Source organism: Aulonocara sp. 'chitande type north' Nkhata Bay, linkage group LG7, assembly GCF_057382095.1.
Source record: "Aulonocara sp. 'chitande type north' Nkhata Bay isolate Kocher_YH1m ecotype deep benthic linkage group LG7, A_spYH_male_GT1.1, whole genome shotgun sequence".
In the NCBI taxonomy this organism is placed as follows: domain Eukaryota; kingdom Metazoa; phylum Chordata; class Actinopteri; order Cichliformes; family Cichlidae; genus Aulonocara; species Aulonocara sp. 'chitande type north' Nkhata Bay.
Genome location: NC_141350.1, coordinates 57,034,850 through 57,046,875, shown reverse-complemented (window position 1 = coordinate 57,046,875; position 12,026 = coordinate 57,034,850). Strand labels below are relative to the sequence as shown.

General features: G+C 39.1%; 2 protein-coding genes across 10 annotated transcripts in view; both read right to left on the bottom strand.

The window, feature by feature from the left end:
- Positions 1 to 462: 462 nt before the first annotated feature.
- On the bottom strand, positions 463 to 9,449 carry ckmt2a (creatine kinase, mitochondrial 2a (sarcomeric)). 2 transcript variants are annotated; one of them, XM_086301564.1, is made up of 10 exons: positions 9,306 to 9,449; positions 7,624 to 7,800; positions 4,615 to 4,813; positions 4,020 to 4,115; positions 3,704 to 3,925; positions 2,825 to 2,910; positions 2,450 to 2,573; positions 1,323 to 1,457; positions 928 to 1,053; positions 463 to 811 (listed from the first exon to the last, which is right to left on the bottom strand). In XM_086301564.1, exons 2-10 carry the CDS (start codon positions 7,764 to 7,766, stop codon positions 695 to 697), a joined length of 1,248 nt encoding a protein of 415 aa, XP_086157690.1. In that variant the 5' UTR covers positions 7,767 to 7,800; positions 9,306 to 9,449; the 3' UTR covers positions 463 to 694. The 2 variants fall into 2 exon arrangements, with proteins under 2 accessions (XP_086157690.1, XP_086157689.1); XM_086301563.1 differs by lacking the exon at positions 9,306 to 9,449 and having other exon boundaries at positions 7,624 to 8,722.
- Positions 9,450 to 10,648: 1,199 nt separating this feature from the next.
- The window catches only part of rasgrf2a (Ras protein-specific guanine nucleotide-releasing factor 2a), a 49,569-nt gene continuing 48,191 nt past the window's right edge, over positions 10,649 to 12,026 (bottom strand). For 5 of the 8 annotated variants that reach the window (XM_086301561.1, XM_086301559.1, XM_086301555.1 and 2 more), the window contains one exon: positions 10,649 to 11,942. In XM_086301561.1, the coding sequence (XP_086157687.1) occupies positions 11,847 to 11,942 (96 nt within the window). In that variant the 3' untranslated portion in view covers positions 10,649 to 11,846. The remainder of the gene's footprint in view (positions 11,943 to 12,026) is intronic. The other 3 variants (XM_086301560.1, XM_086301557.1, XM_086301556.1) reach the window with 1 other exon arrangement.

Here is a 12,026-nt window from a genome sequence, read left to right as displayed (position 1 = left end):
CGTGGTGGTGAAATGGTGCGCAGGGTATTTTCTTGGTACATTTTGGACCCGTAAGTACCAACAGAGCACTATTAGCCTACCTGAGTATTATTGCTGACCATGTCCATTCCTTTATAACCATCACGTGCAACTGGAAAATCTGCAGCAACTGGTTGACGCTATCATGACAGTATGAACCAAAATCTCAGGAATGTTTCTAGCACCTTTTTGAATCTCAGCCACTAATAATTAAGACAGTTCTGAAGACAAAAGGGTTTCCAACCCAGCACCAGCATGGTTTACCTAATAAAGTGGCTGATGATGATAGGAAAATAAACTGACATCTAATAACTACAAAACTGACATTATCTTCATACAAACAACAGACCGTGCTTCAGTGAAAGAATTCTGAACCACTTTCTACACTTTATTGCTCAGCCAAAGTGAAAAACAACAACAGCAAAAAACAAAATGAAAGCAATAAAATGTTGTATAGTGTTTATTCATTGAACTTGGGGTTACAATTTTCTTGAGGTAGAGTTTTCCTCTAAAGAACACGTCTAAGATGATTTATCTTAAAGAAATGCACTCTGTCTTGGAAACTTAAAGAGAATGCTTTCTCCTCGCTGATGGGAGTCCCTCTCAGGTGCTCTAGCAGGCTCAGTTTGAGAGGGAGGACTGATCAGGTCACCGAGGAAACTGAGGAGTTCAGTTTTCATTTCCTAAACTGAACAATGGGAGATGGGATTTTGATATCCTGGCCTTTTTCCAGCCGTTTCTCACACTCAATCAGGTAGTTGACGCCGTCAACCAACAACTGGACCAACTCCACCTAGAAGCACACAGCAACAGAATAGCTCAGACAGGGCGTTATATAGAACTGATGCATGTGAGCTTATTAGCATGAAAAAAGAAATTGTGCAAAGGGCAACAAAAGAATCTCCTCACTTCAGATTTGCCCAGACGGTCAAGGTTGGAAATGTCAAAGGTATCACCAGTAGCAGCCGTGTCGACTCCCCCTGTGCCGCGTTTCTGCAGCCGCAGGTTGTCAAGGATTTTGCTGAAACGTGTGTCCTGTAAGTTGGAATCATTTATAACATGTTGAAACTGTAGTTAAAAGATTTCTTTTTCAAGAACAGAAATAATAACATGAATAGAAGTTGGGTTTTTTGGGGGATTTAAAAAAAATTCTAGATGAGATCATGAGGAAGAATTTGGATTATAGAAACCTTTAAAAATTAGCTGACAGAAGTCCCATGAGACAACTGTTGTCGTAAATTGAAAATATTTAAATAAAAGTGAACAGAACTTAAAATTATAGTGTTATAGTGTCATTATATTACCTTGCTTAGTTTTGGCAGGCGTACATGGACACCCGCCCTGAGGCCGGTGCCCAGGTTGGACGGACATGTGAGGACGTATCCCAGACGTTCATTCCACATGAATTCCCACCCTCTCTCCTGGATCAGGTGCTCCACCTGTAAACAGTATGTTCATGGTTGCCCAATCACATTTTATCTATACATAATAGTTGAGAAAGATAATCACTTTTTGCAGCGCTTTAGTTGAGAGCTGAGAAGTTTGAAATTTGAGGAGTTTTCATGTTAACAAAATAAGTACATAATGAAATAAATGCAGTTTTCTTTTATTATGAGTCAGGATAGATAATATATAACATTTGTTCCCTTTTTCAAACGTAGACTGTAAGTAAACTAGTCATCAAACAGAAATTATTTATTAATAAACAGAATTTTAAAACACTCAAAGTGCTGGATCAAAGACTCAGAATTATGACACTTGTTTTCAGATGCCCCAAATGACCAAAATTGGATAGTGCTGACATGTGAAGTAACATAGCTAAATTAATGAAATGCAGTTCCTCTAGTGGCCACTGGAGCCTGGCTCATAATCAAGCCAATGCACATAATTTTGGTGAGTGAAATTCTAGTATTTTATAAGTCTGCTACTTAACAGGTATATGTCTTTGAATAGTTAATGGATCCAACCTGCTAATCGAGCTAGGTAGTACTAGCTAATAAGTTCTACCCTCTTGTCCAAATATGGTTTCTTTTGGTCCCCAAAAACAACATGACAATGACTAAAATGCTGAAACGTTATTAAAACCTGTCAGGAATGGAATGGTGGCTTTGCCCATCTTTTATATACAGTTTGGGAGTGTGATGCATTTATTTTTTAAACCAGTGGCCAAACAGAGTTACAACAGCTGAGTTTGCACCTCACAGTGGATTTAATGTGTCACAAAGAATAATCCTTTTTGATGACTGAAATGAAGATGTGTCAAATATGAAATTTGACACAATTCGTGTATAAACACGAATGTTTATAAACTGAGTAATAATTGAGATATTTCAGCCTGATACAACTCAGCAACATTAGCAGCCACAAAAAAGACTGTCTAATTATCAAAATGATATCCCTTTACTCTGTTTGACATCACACTCCACTGTACCTGTTTGAGTCCGTTGCAAAATCTCTCAAACACTCTCTTCATGTTGCCGCCCTTCTCCATGGAGATAACTCTGGTGTGGTCCTCCTCATTGACCCAGATCAGGAAGGTCTTATCATTGTTGTGCCTGAGGAAAAGAAAACAAGAAAACTACTCGTCTTTCATTACTGCTGATGACTCATGACACAAGGCACTTTGATATTCACACTTGTCGTCTGTGCAAAAACATGCGTTTATAAAAAGCTATGCACACCAAATGGAAAACACAGCATCAAACTTCCTGCTGTTTTAGTGGCTCAGTTTCCAGGAACAGGCACAATAATAACTCATACATGGTCACACAGCAGCGGACATGCACAAGAACTGAATAGACCATACCAGATCCCCCTGGCATCTGGCCAGTCTCTGGCCATAAAGGCACATGTCAACAGTGGAGAGACAGGCTTGTCAAATAAGAAGTGATCCTACAGGTGGGAATGGTTAAGGGAGGATCAAGAAGGAAAGAGATGTAGATTTTTAGATTTTAAAGGGAAGAAAGACTTCTTTACAATTTGGTGATGAAAAGATTTCAAAGAGTCATATATAAAAGGGCATTGGTCTTTTTTAATAGGTATTGTTGAGGCTGCAATGAGATTAGTCTTTAAAAAATGGATTTAAAAAATATATTCTCAAAAAATAAATAAATATATATATATAAATATAGATGAACAGCCTTTACAGAAGCTACACGGGGTTGCTGCACCATCTTGTGGTTCAAAGTGGTATTATGCAAGAGTACAGCTTATCCCATTTCACTGTCAGTTGATATCCCTGCAGATGACCTGAACATAAAGCCACAGCTGCTGTTTCTTCACCTTCTGTTGAAAGCCTTATTTCAGTTTGGAAAGTTTTAAACTCTATTTAAGCAACATATTTTGTTAAGATTTATTTTTGTCCTTATCTGGCAGTTCAGCAGTGAAGAGTAGACAGGAAAGAGGGCGAGAAGGAGAAGGAGAAGACATACAGCAAGGGGCTGCAGGTTAGACTGAAATCAAGCCACTGCATTTCAGCTGTAAGGCATATGGTGCCTGTTTAACCAGTAAGCTAAACGGATACCCAACAAAGTGCTGGGTGCCAAAGAAACATCCACCCCATAAATCTCTATATTTACCATTTTTAAATTTACCATTCACACAAAATAATAATTACAAATAACATTAAATCATAAGTTTAAATATAAAGGAAAGCGTATACATTTCTCTGAAATGATTAACTGACATCAATAAGTTGCTGCTGCTCCTTTTCCGTCATGTCTCCTAGGCTGTAGTAGTGTCCAGCCAGGTCTCCTTTAAGGCCAGCTAGGGCTGTCACTACTACCCGCTCCACCTCACGGCGCTCAGCCCTCGAACAGGCTGGGGGGAGGCTAAGCCCACGGATACTACGGCCAGTACGCACCCGGGATGACAGAACATAATTCTCATCAAACATGCCATGGGTTATCTGGAAAGGACAAAGGCAAAGACAAGTGTTTCATACGTGTAGAAATCAAATATGGATGCACTGAAATTATAGTGGCAAGAAGCTATGGTCTAACCTTGGAGGCATCCAGGTCAGTAGGATGTTTCATGACTCTGGGGTCATAGCCATTATGTCTGTCTTTGATGACAGGGTCAAAGAGCTCAGCAAACACCTAGAAGCACCAGCAAACAAAGTCTGCAGTGTAGGTTTGTTTCAGGAAGTCAGAAGTTTACTTTGACAGTTGATGTCTTATGATATAGACGGTTTGGAATTGCACCTTTATAATAAGGATAATCATCAGCTCTATGACAAAGAATCAACAGTTACTGGCTTAATGGGGAAAAAAGACTGTTCCAACCATACTTTCATTCAGGTACTACACTCTGTATAATGACACATCATTTCTGACAGTATGCATGATACTTTAGCTATGAACATATGAATCAGTTCATAAAAAGTCTTCTGCTATCTTCTGTTGTCGAAACATTTTGTAGTGAGTAATTCTTATGAAATGTGCAAGTGATATGAGGCATGCTTTTTTTTAACCTTACTGCCTCAGTTTTTGAGTTCTCACGTATTACCAGATTTACAATTAATCAATATACTGATTATTATTAAGATAAGCACAGGTTATTCAGTGGATAATTTAAACAAAACCCACTTTGTTTTACCTCATAGCTCTCCTCGTCACCAGCCACGCAACCCACTGTCTTGATGAAAGGGTGTCCAGGGTTGTCGACTCCCGTTTGGATGCACTGGTCAAGGGTCCAGTTGTTGGGGGTGACTTTGTCCCTCAATTTGGCATAAATAGCTGGAGTAAGAGCAGAGGCCATGCAGTTGTTGTGCTTCCTCAGGTCAGGGTAATCAGAGCTTCAAGAGGAGACGGATTGAAGAAATGTAAAAGTTTTGAGAGTTACGACACCCCTGGAATAATATTCCTTCTTACTCCAGCTAATGTTGACAACATAATTTTCCCTTCAACGTATTCAGTGCTGATCTAGCATATAGCTGTGGTACAGAATACCAGTTGGTTAACCTGGAGATATCTCATTTGTAAGCAAATAGACAATTTGATGTGTACATTGTTGGTTTGGGGTTGGGGGAAAGATTTTTAGGTAATTTTTGTTCTTTTATTTTGCTAACTTAGGGGTTTTTATTTATTTATTTGTATAGCGCCAAATCACAACAACAGTCACCCCAAGACACTGTATATTATAAGGTAAAGACCATACAATAATGGAGAAAAACCCTAACAATAAAATGACCCTATCTAAGCAAGCACTTGGCAACAGTAGAAAGGAGAAACTCCCTTTTAACAGGAAGAAACCCCCAGAAGAACCAGGTTCAGGGAGGGGCAGCCATTTGACAGAACAAAAGACATGCAATGAAAGAGAGCCAGAGGTTGATAATAGCTACTGGTGGCTCCCATTTGTCCTCAACTAGCTGCTAAACTTAGCTGCCATTTAGGGGGTAAGAGTACTATAACTCTGGAATCAGAGAGTTCATCAATATCAGGAATCTAATATTGGACAAAGAGTATATGGAGTCAGTGGCTAAATTCTGAATCTTTATATTGTGTAAAACTATTAGGAACTTAAGGTGCTTTTAGATTCTGATCCAGCATGCAGTGGCACTAAGTAGGCTTCAAATCATTCCAAATTTATCCTGGAGCCTAAATATGAGCACACTATCAGAAAAATCTATCTTCAGCCACCAGAGAAGCAAGTGTACTCTATGTATGCATAGGATGAGTGGGTAAAGGCAGTAAAAGGGGAGAGCATAAAATACAGTGTGAAAAAGTAAGTGAGAGTGAGCCAAAGGTAACCCAGATGAAATGTGAGAGCGTCACTGATCTTGCAAGACATCGCCAGCATATCTGACATGACATTGTGTACTCTTTGAAACTCTCAGATGTTTAGTTGGACTGTGTTGACACAATCCACACATGTTTATTAATGCTGCAGGCTCAGTGCATAAGATGAGATCAGAAAGCCCTTATTTATCCCAGAAGTTGGAAAATTGCTGTGAAACAATAACTTGTTATATAGAAAATACAAAACAGTATGCAGGGTACTTTTACTTTGAACACATGAATCAGTTCATAAACAGTCTAGTGATGTCACCTTCTGCTTATTTCTGTTATGGAAACATTTTGTAGTGAGTCACTCTTATGAAATGTGCAAGTGATGTGAGGCACGTAGTTGGTCTGTCTGTTTTTAAGGGAGATAATTGCAGTCTAATACCTACTCACTGACTGGTCAAGGTCATCTACTGCAGAAAGAACTTTTTGCTTCAATCCTCACATCTCTTATTGTCATCAGTCCCTATGATGTAACCTACTCTTTCACCTCACTTTTGACTGTCTTTCTTCTTGCTTAAGCATAGAGTGTATATGAAAGATGTACAAAGCCACTGTGACATCATTCTATTCAATTCAGTTTTATTTGTGTAGTACCAACTCATGCTTGAAGGCACTTTATATTGAACAGTAAACACCCTACAATATTTTAGTGTAAAGGCACAACAATATTAGAAAGTCAACCCCATGAGTAAACACTAGATGACAGTATAAAGGAAAAACTTCATTTTAACAGGAAGAAGCCTCCAGCAGGCTCAAGGGGAAGTTGGGGGAAAGGGAAATAGAAGTGAGCAGGGAGAGACAGGACAAAAGGCGCGCTATGAAAGAGAGAGCTATTAACTATTAATGGTTAAATATAATAGTGGTGTATAGCATCACCAGAGAGTGAAAAGATGACGCAGCAGAACTAAGGATTGAGGTTCAGGGTCACTAAGTCAGCAGTAATTATAAGCTTTATCAAAAAGACAAGTTTTAAACTTAATTTTCAATTTAGTGGTATTGCGCAAATGGATGAAGATATCCCTGCAAATGTTATCAATGGAAGAACATATCCTGGTCAAAAATGACTCCAAGATTCCTCACACTGTTACTGGGGGCTAAGGTAATGCCACCTAGCATAAGATTCTGGTGAGAGGCCATGTTTTAATATTTTTAGGGTAGAGTAAAATAACCTTAGTTTTCTCTAAATTTAGAATGTCATTCAGGAACTTCATGTCTTTCAGACATGCCCATAGATTAACTAGTTGAATTGTATCATTTGCCACTTGGTATTTTGAAACCACACATCAGGGGTGTCCAACTCCAGGCCTCAAGGGCCGGTGTCCTGGAGGTTTTAGATGTGTCCTTGGTCCAACATAGCTGATTTATAGGGCTATATAAATGGCCTGTCTTAAGGTTCACCAGAGGCCTGGTAATGAACTAATCATTTGATTCAGGTGTGCTGACCTAGGGTGATATCTCAAACTGGCAGGACCCTTGAGACCTGAAGTTGGACACCCCTGCCGTACATAGCCAGTGAGGGGCAGATGTGACTGAGCGATGTGTAAATATACTGTAACAACCTGTCAATAACAAGGTAATGTAGGCTGAATCTTAGAGCACCCCTGGTTTTATCCTCCTTTTTTAAATTGTTGTCATATTTTACAAAGTAAAGCTTTAGTTGCACTGAGATCATAAATTCTTCAAAAAATAAAAAACTATTAAGGTCATAGAACAAGGAAGCCAAATGGTAATGTTCTAACAGATTTCTAGCCAACCAAGTTCTTTTTACAACTGGTCACCCCTTGGTGGCATTAGTGGTGCTAATGTTGACCTGTCTTACCTGGGAGGGTAAAGCTTCTTCTTTGCCTCAGCAGCCAGAGAACTGTTTTCACTCAACAAGAATCCAGCTGTTCCTGCTCCCAAGCCGGCCAACAGCACAGCTGTATTGCGCTTGGAGATCAGGCGTGTGAAAGAGCTTGCCATTTTTCTGCTAGCTGGGTTTTCAGTAGCAAAAGGACTACATATAAAAACACAAAAGCAAGGTTTTGTTGATGACTTGTGAATGGTGCTAACATATACACGTACAGGCAAAGTGGAAATGGACACCTGATGTGTATCTAGTATCCTCATGTTGTGGTGTCCCTGGATCATCATAATAAATGTTGCTGTAAATTCAGCATTGCAAGTGACCAATCACATTGTCATGATGTTATAGTTTTGGGGTGTAGAATAAAACTGCGAAAAAAATCCAAAAAAGGATCAGGTCAGGGTTAGGGCTGAGGATTGGGATGTGATTGTAGTGAGAGTTCTAAAGATTAAGGTAGGATACCCAGAACAATCTAGGCCTAACTTGCTCTTATCTAATGACCTTTCACCCATGAAAAGTTTTATTCAATATTATATCAAGCTTAGACCATGGGAGGCTCTGGCAAACACTCTTAGTGTTATTATCGCAGTCTGAATGGCAGGTTTCATATGACACAGAATGGCAGGTTTCATATGACACTAATGCTTTGCTATTGAACAGTGAGAAGTCAGCCGTAAGCTAACAAAAAATGCGACATTTATTCAAAAAGAAATGGCTTTAATAATCATTCTTGTTAATTTTGTCGAAATGTCCCACAAAAGCAATTCATTTAGTTTCATGGACCTGGCCTGGAAGGTCAAATTTTAGCTTATCCTCTGTGGATTGTGTCCATGAGAGTGTGTCTTTATATAGAGGGGAGCTGTGAGGTCGTTGTTAGTCCTATTAATCAGAGTCAGACCTGAAATTAAAAGTCACTCAGTTAGTCACATGATTTTTATGAGCTCCGTTTGTCCCACTCTAAGGCTTTTCCTTTCTCTGTGTAGGTTAAAGGCAGTTCACTCTGTGGGTCAATGGGCGTAGTATTTATAGATTGGTGGAAGGCGGTTGCACTGCCAGGATTCAGTGTCAAGATCCAAGCCATGCCTGGCTCAGACGGTGACATTCAGAACTGGTCATAAGACCAGAACCTCATAAGGCAGTGGGACAGACAGATGGAAACAAGGCAGTTGGAAGGTGAAGTGTACAGGAGAGCTGATGTATCAGGATGAAAAACAGGTGGAAAGAGAGTGCAAGAGTTCTTTCTAGAGATCAGCCTGTGAGAAACCACCTCTACTAACCAACACTGAAAATTATGAGATCTTACAGATGCTCTAAGATCACTGTCCCCTCCCCTGGTTGCTGTGACCTTTTAACTGGAAACTTTTCATGTAAAAAAAAAAAGCACCTACTCTCTGTTTGATTTTCTACGTTTCTTCCTGTTGTTTGCTTACATATCACCTTGAAATCATCATCAAATCCTGCTTCACCTTCCACCTGCTTTCCTTGTCCATAGCTTTTAAACTTCACATTAATTTTGAATGTCAAAAGCATGCAATTTTTTTGTATACAGCCTGGATCTTTAATACTAGCTCTACAACCAGCTCAATAATTTTCCCAAGTATTGGAAGCAAATGAAGGCTTTCTGTAGGAGAAATAAGAGAAAGGAGATACAGTACCTGTAGAAAAGCTGCTGCCTTCTTGCTCAGGGTCTCTTGTTAAACAGCTTTTCACTCTCCTCTTACACAAGGCTCCACCCCGTCATGTGGGATTAGAAGGTCGGAGCCAATCAAAAGTTCAGAAAGAAATAATTATAAGCCAATGGACGTATAGTATGCTTTCTGCTGAGCCATGATTAACCATGACCACCAAGGCTCCAATATCACTGTCCAGTTTGACCTTGATATTTGAAAATGATCTCTTGTTCCACTTCTGTGACCATGAGAGCTATGTACAGCAGCAGCCATGCCCTGAGTTAGAGGATTCAATATTTGCACATTACAAAAATCCCATGGATAAAATTTAGTGAGAAAATCCTATGTGGATAGGTAGTTAAACTAGACTCACTGTAGCCAATACCAAGAGAAACTAGATCTCCCAGTATAAACCTTAGAGTTTTGTACACAAGTACTGTCCTCCCAATGCACTGTCAGCTAATAAGCTGCATGGGTATGGGTAAACTTCAGTGCAGCTTGTTTTATTTGATTAAGATCCAGCAGATCCCAGAAGACTCTCTGTCCAGAAGACTTCAGTCTTTGGAACAGCAAAGATGCAGGAACCTCAAGGTCCCAGGAATCTGGTAGAGGAACCGAGCTTTAAGTAGGGGTAAAGACCCCCGCAAGGGCGAGAGGGAAATGAATTTAGAGAGAGAGAGAGAGAGAGAGAGAGTGTAATATTATGGCCGATGGCTCAACTCATACCCTGCTTATGCTTATGTAGGGCACACAATTTTGGCTGCTTTCCTTACAGTTGCTGCACATCTGCAACCCAATTTTCAACCCACTTTTTATTTGGTTTTCTGTTTTTGTGCCATGTTTTTTACTGACATTTTCCCACACTGTCACTCTCAGTGCTGACATCATTAATCTAGTCCAATCATCTTCTTGCAATCGTTAAACCAACCCCTGTTTCGCATAGTTTAAATATGGGCTCTCAGTCATTCTCCCTTTCAGGCTCTCCTTCATACAACCTACCTGCTCCCCGTCTAAACCTCACAGACCCTCAGTCTTCATCTTCACCAGCAACCACCAGCATCTAGACTTTGGGGGTGGGGTGGGGTGGGGGTGGGGGCGTCCTAAATCCTATGACTGCTGAGATTCTGGTCTGCCATGATGGGTCATGAGTCTAATTATGAAATCCATTATTTTTCAATATCTCAGTAAATCATGCTCAATTCTTCCAAGTGATCTCTTCTCAGTGAACTTGCATTAGTCTGTGTGCAAGTTTTATTTTGGCAACAATGTGTGTTCATTTTTTTTCTTTTTGATGATTTTATGTGTCCTCTTTCTGCTTGATAAAACAACAATGTGCATCAGAATTACAGTTTGAACAGTTTATTTTTTATTTTATTTTTAAGCTTATAAATACATTAGCAAAACTGTAACTTCAAAGTATGCAGCAGTGTAAGAAAGCAGATTCCGGACCTTTGAAATGGCAAAAAATACGCCCCCAGACCCAATAACCCATCCCTACCACATCCCAAAGACATCAAACAAGCACAAAATTTTAAGTTCAGGGGAAATCACACTATATTCATGTTATAATCAAAATTACAGTCTAATGAAAATCTTTGAATTAATAATAAATTAATAATGCAAAGATCTTACTATTTCACTAATACACTCAATAGAGTTTGAAATATGAATATGAAAAATTGATCACATTGACGGGAACTATTAAGAATAGTGCCACATATCAAGAATATGTGGCACTATGCTTTTGTAGCATGAAAGAACCCCTTGAGTCCAACTCTCAAAAAGTGAAGCTCAAAAAGTTTTGTGTACAAAATCATAAACATTAAAAAACTCAAAAGACAGGATCTGATTGTAAAGAGAAAGAAAAATGTCTTAAAAACTGTAATGAGCATATTTCAAAACCTGCAATGTGTTTAAACTTTAAGGATTTTTGCTCTGACATGCGAGAGAATCTGTAAGAACATAAAGCTTTCATTTTTCCTTTTTATCATAGCGTAAGATTAAAAAAAGATAAAAAGCGAAGCGTTAGATAACGTCTCCTGTGAAACAGACAGTATTAAAGTAGATAAAATATGTGACGTACTCCAGCTGTTTAGGAAACCCAGCATGTCTACACACACACACACACACACACACACACACACACACACACACACACACAGAGACTTTCTCAGTTACTCAATTATGCAATTACTTGATTACTTGCTACAGGGTCCCCAACAACCCCAACAACCCCAAACTTACTGTGTAAACTAGTGCAACTAGTTTGTGTTCATTTGATTTGTGTTACAGAAAACTGATATGTTGTAAGGACAACTTTGAATAGGTAACAGAACTGTACCACTGTTTTATAGTCTGCTCACTAAATATACACTTCAGTAAGGCACATTTTCTCCTGAGTTTCCCAAGCGCAGTGATTGATGGCATTCTATGTAACAACCCCTGCTGTGTAATGAATGAATGAATGTGTTGCTCTGAGCTAGAAATTGTATATATATCAACTATATGTCTGTTTAGAAGATGCAGTTAGCCAGGTGGTAGTCGGGGTTCAATCTTGAGTGAGAGTTCATAAAGGGTATCTTCATCAATCACTAGGCTTTTATCCAGCAGGAACTGAGTCACCTGGAATGGAATGAGATAAGTTAAATTTAAAGATTTTGGATTTTTTGAAGGTTAAGCAGTGAAAAATTATACACTTACTCTGAT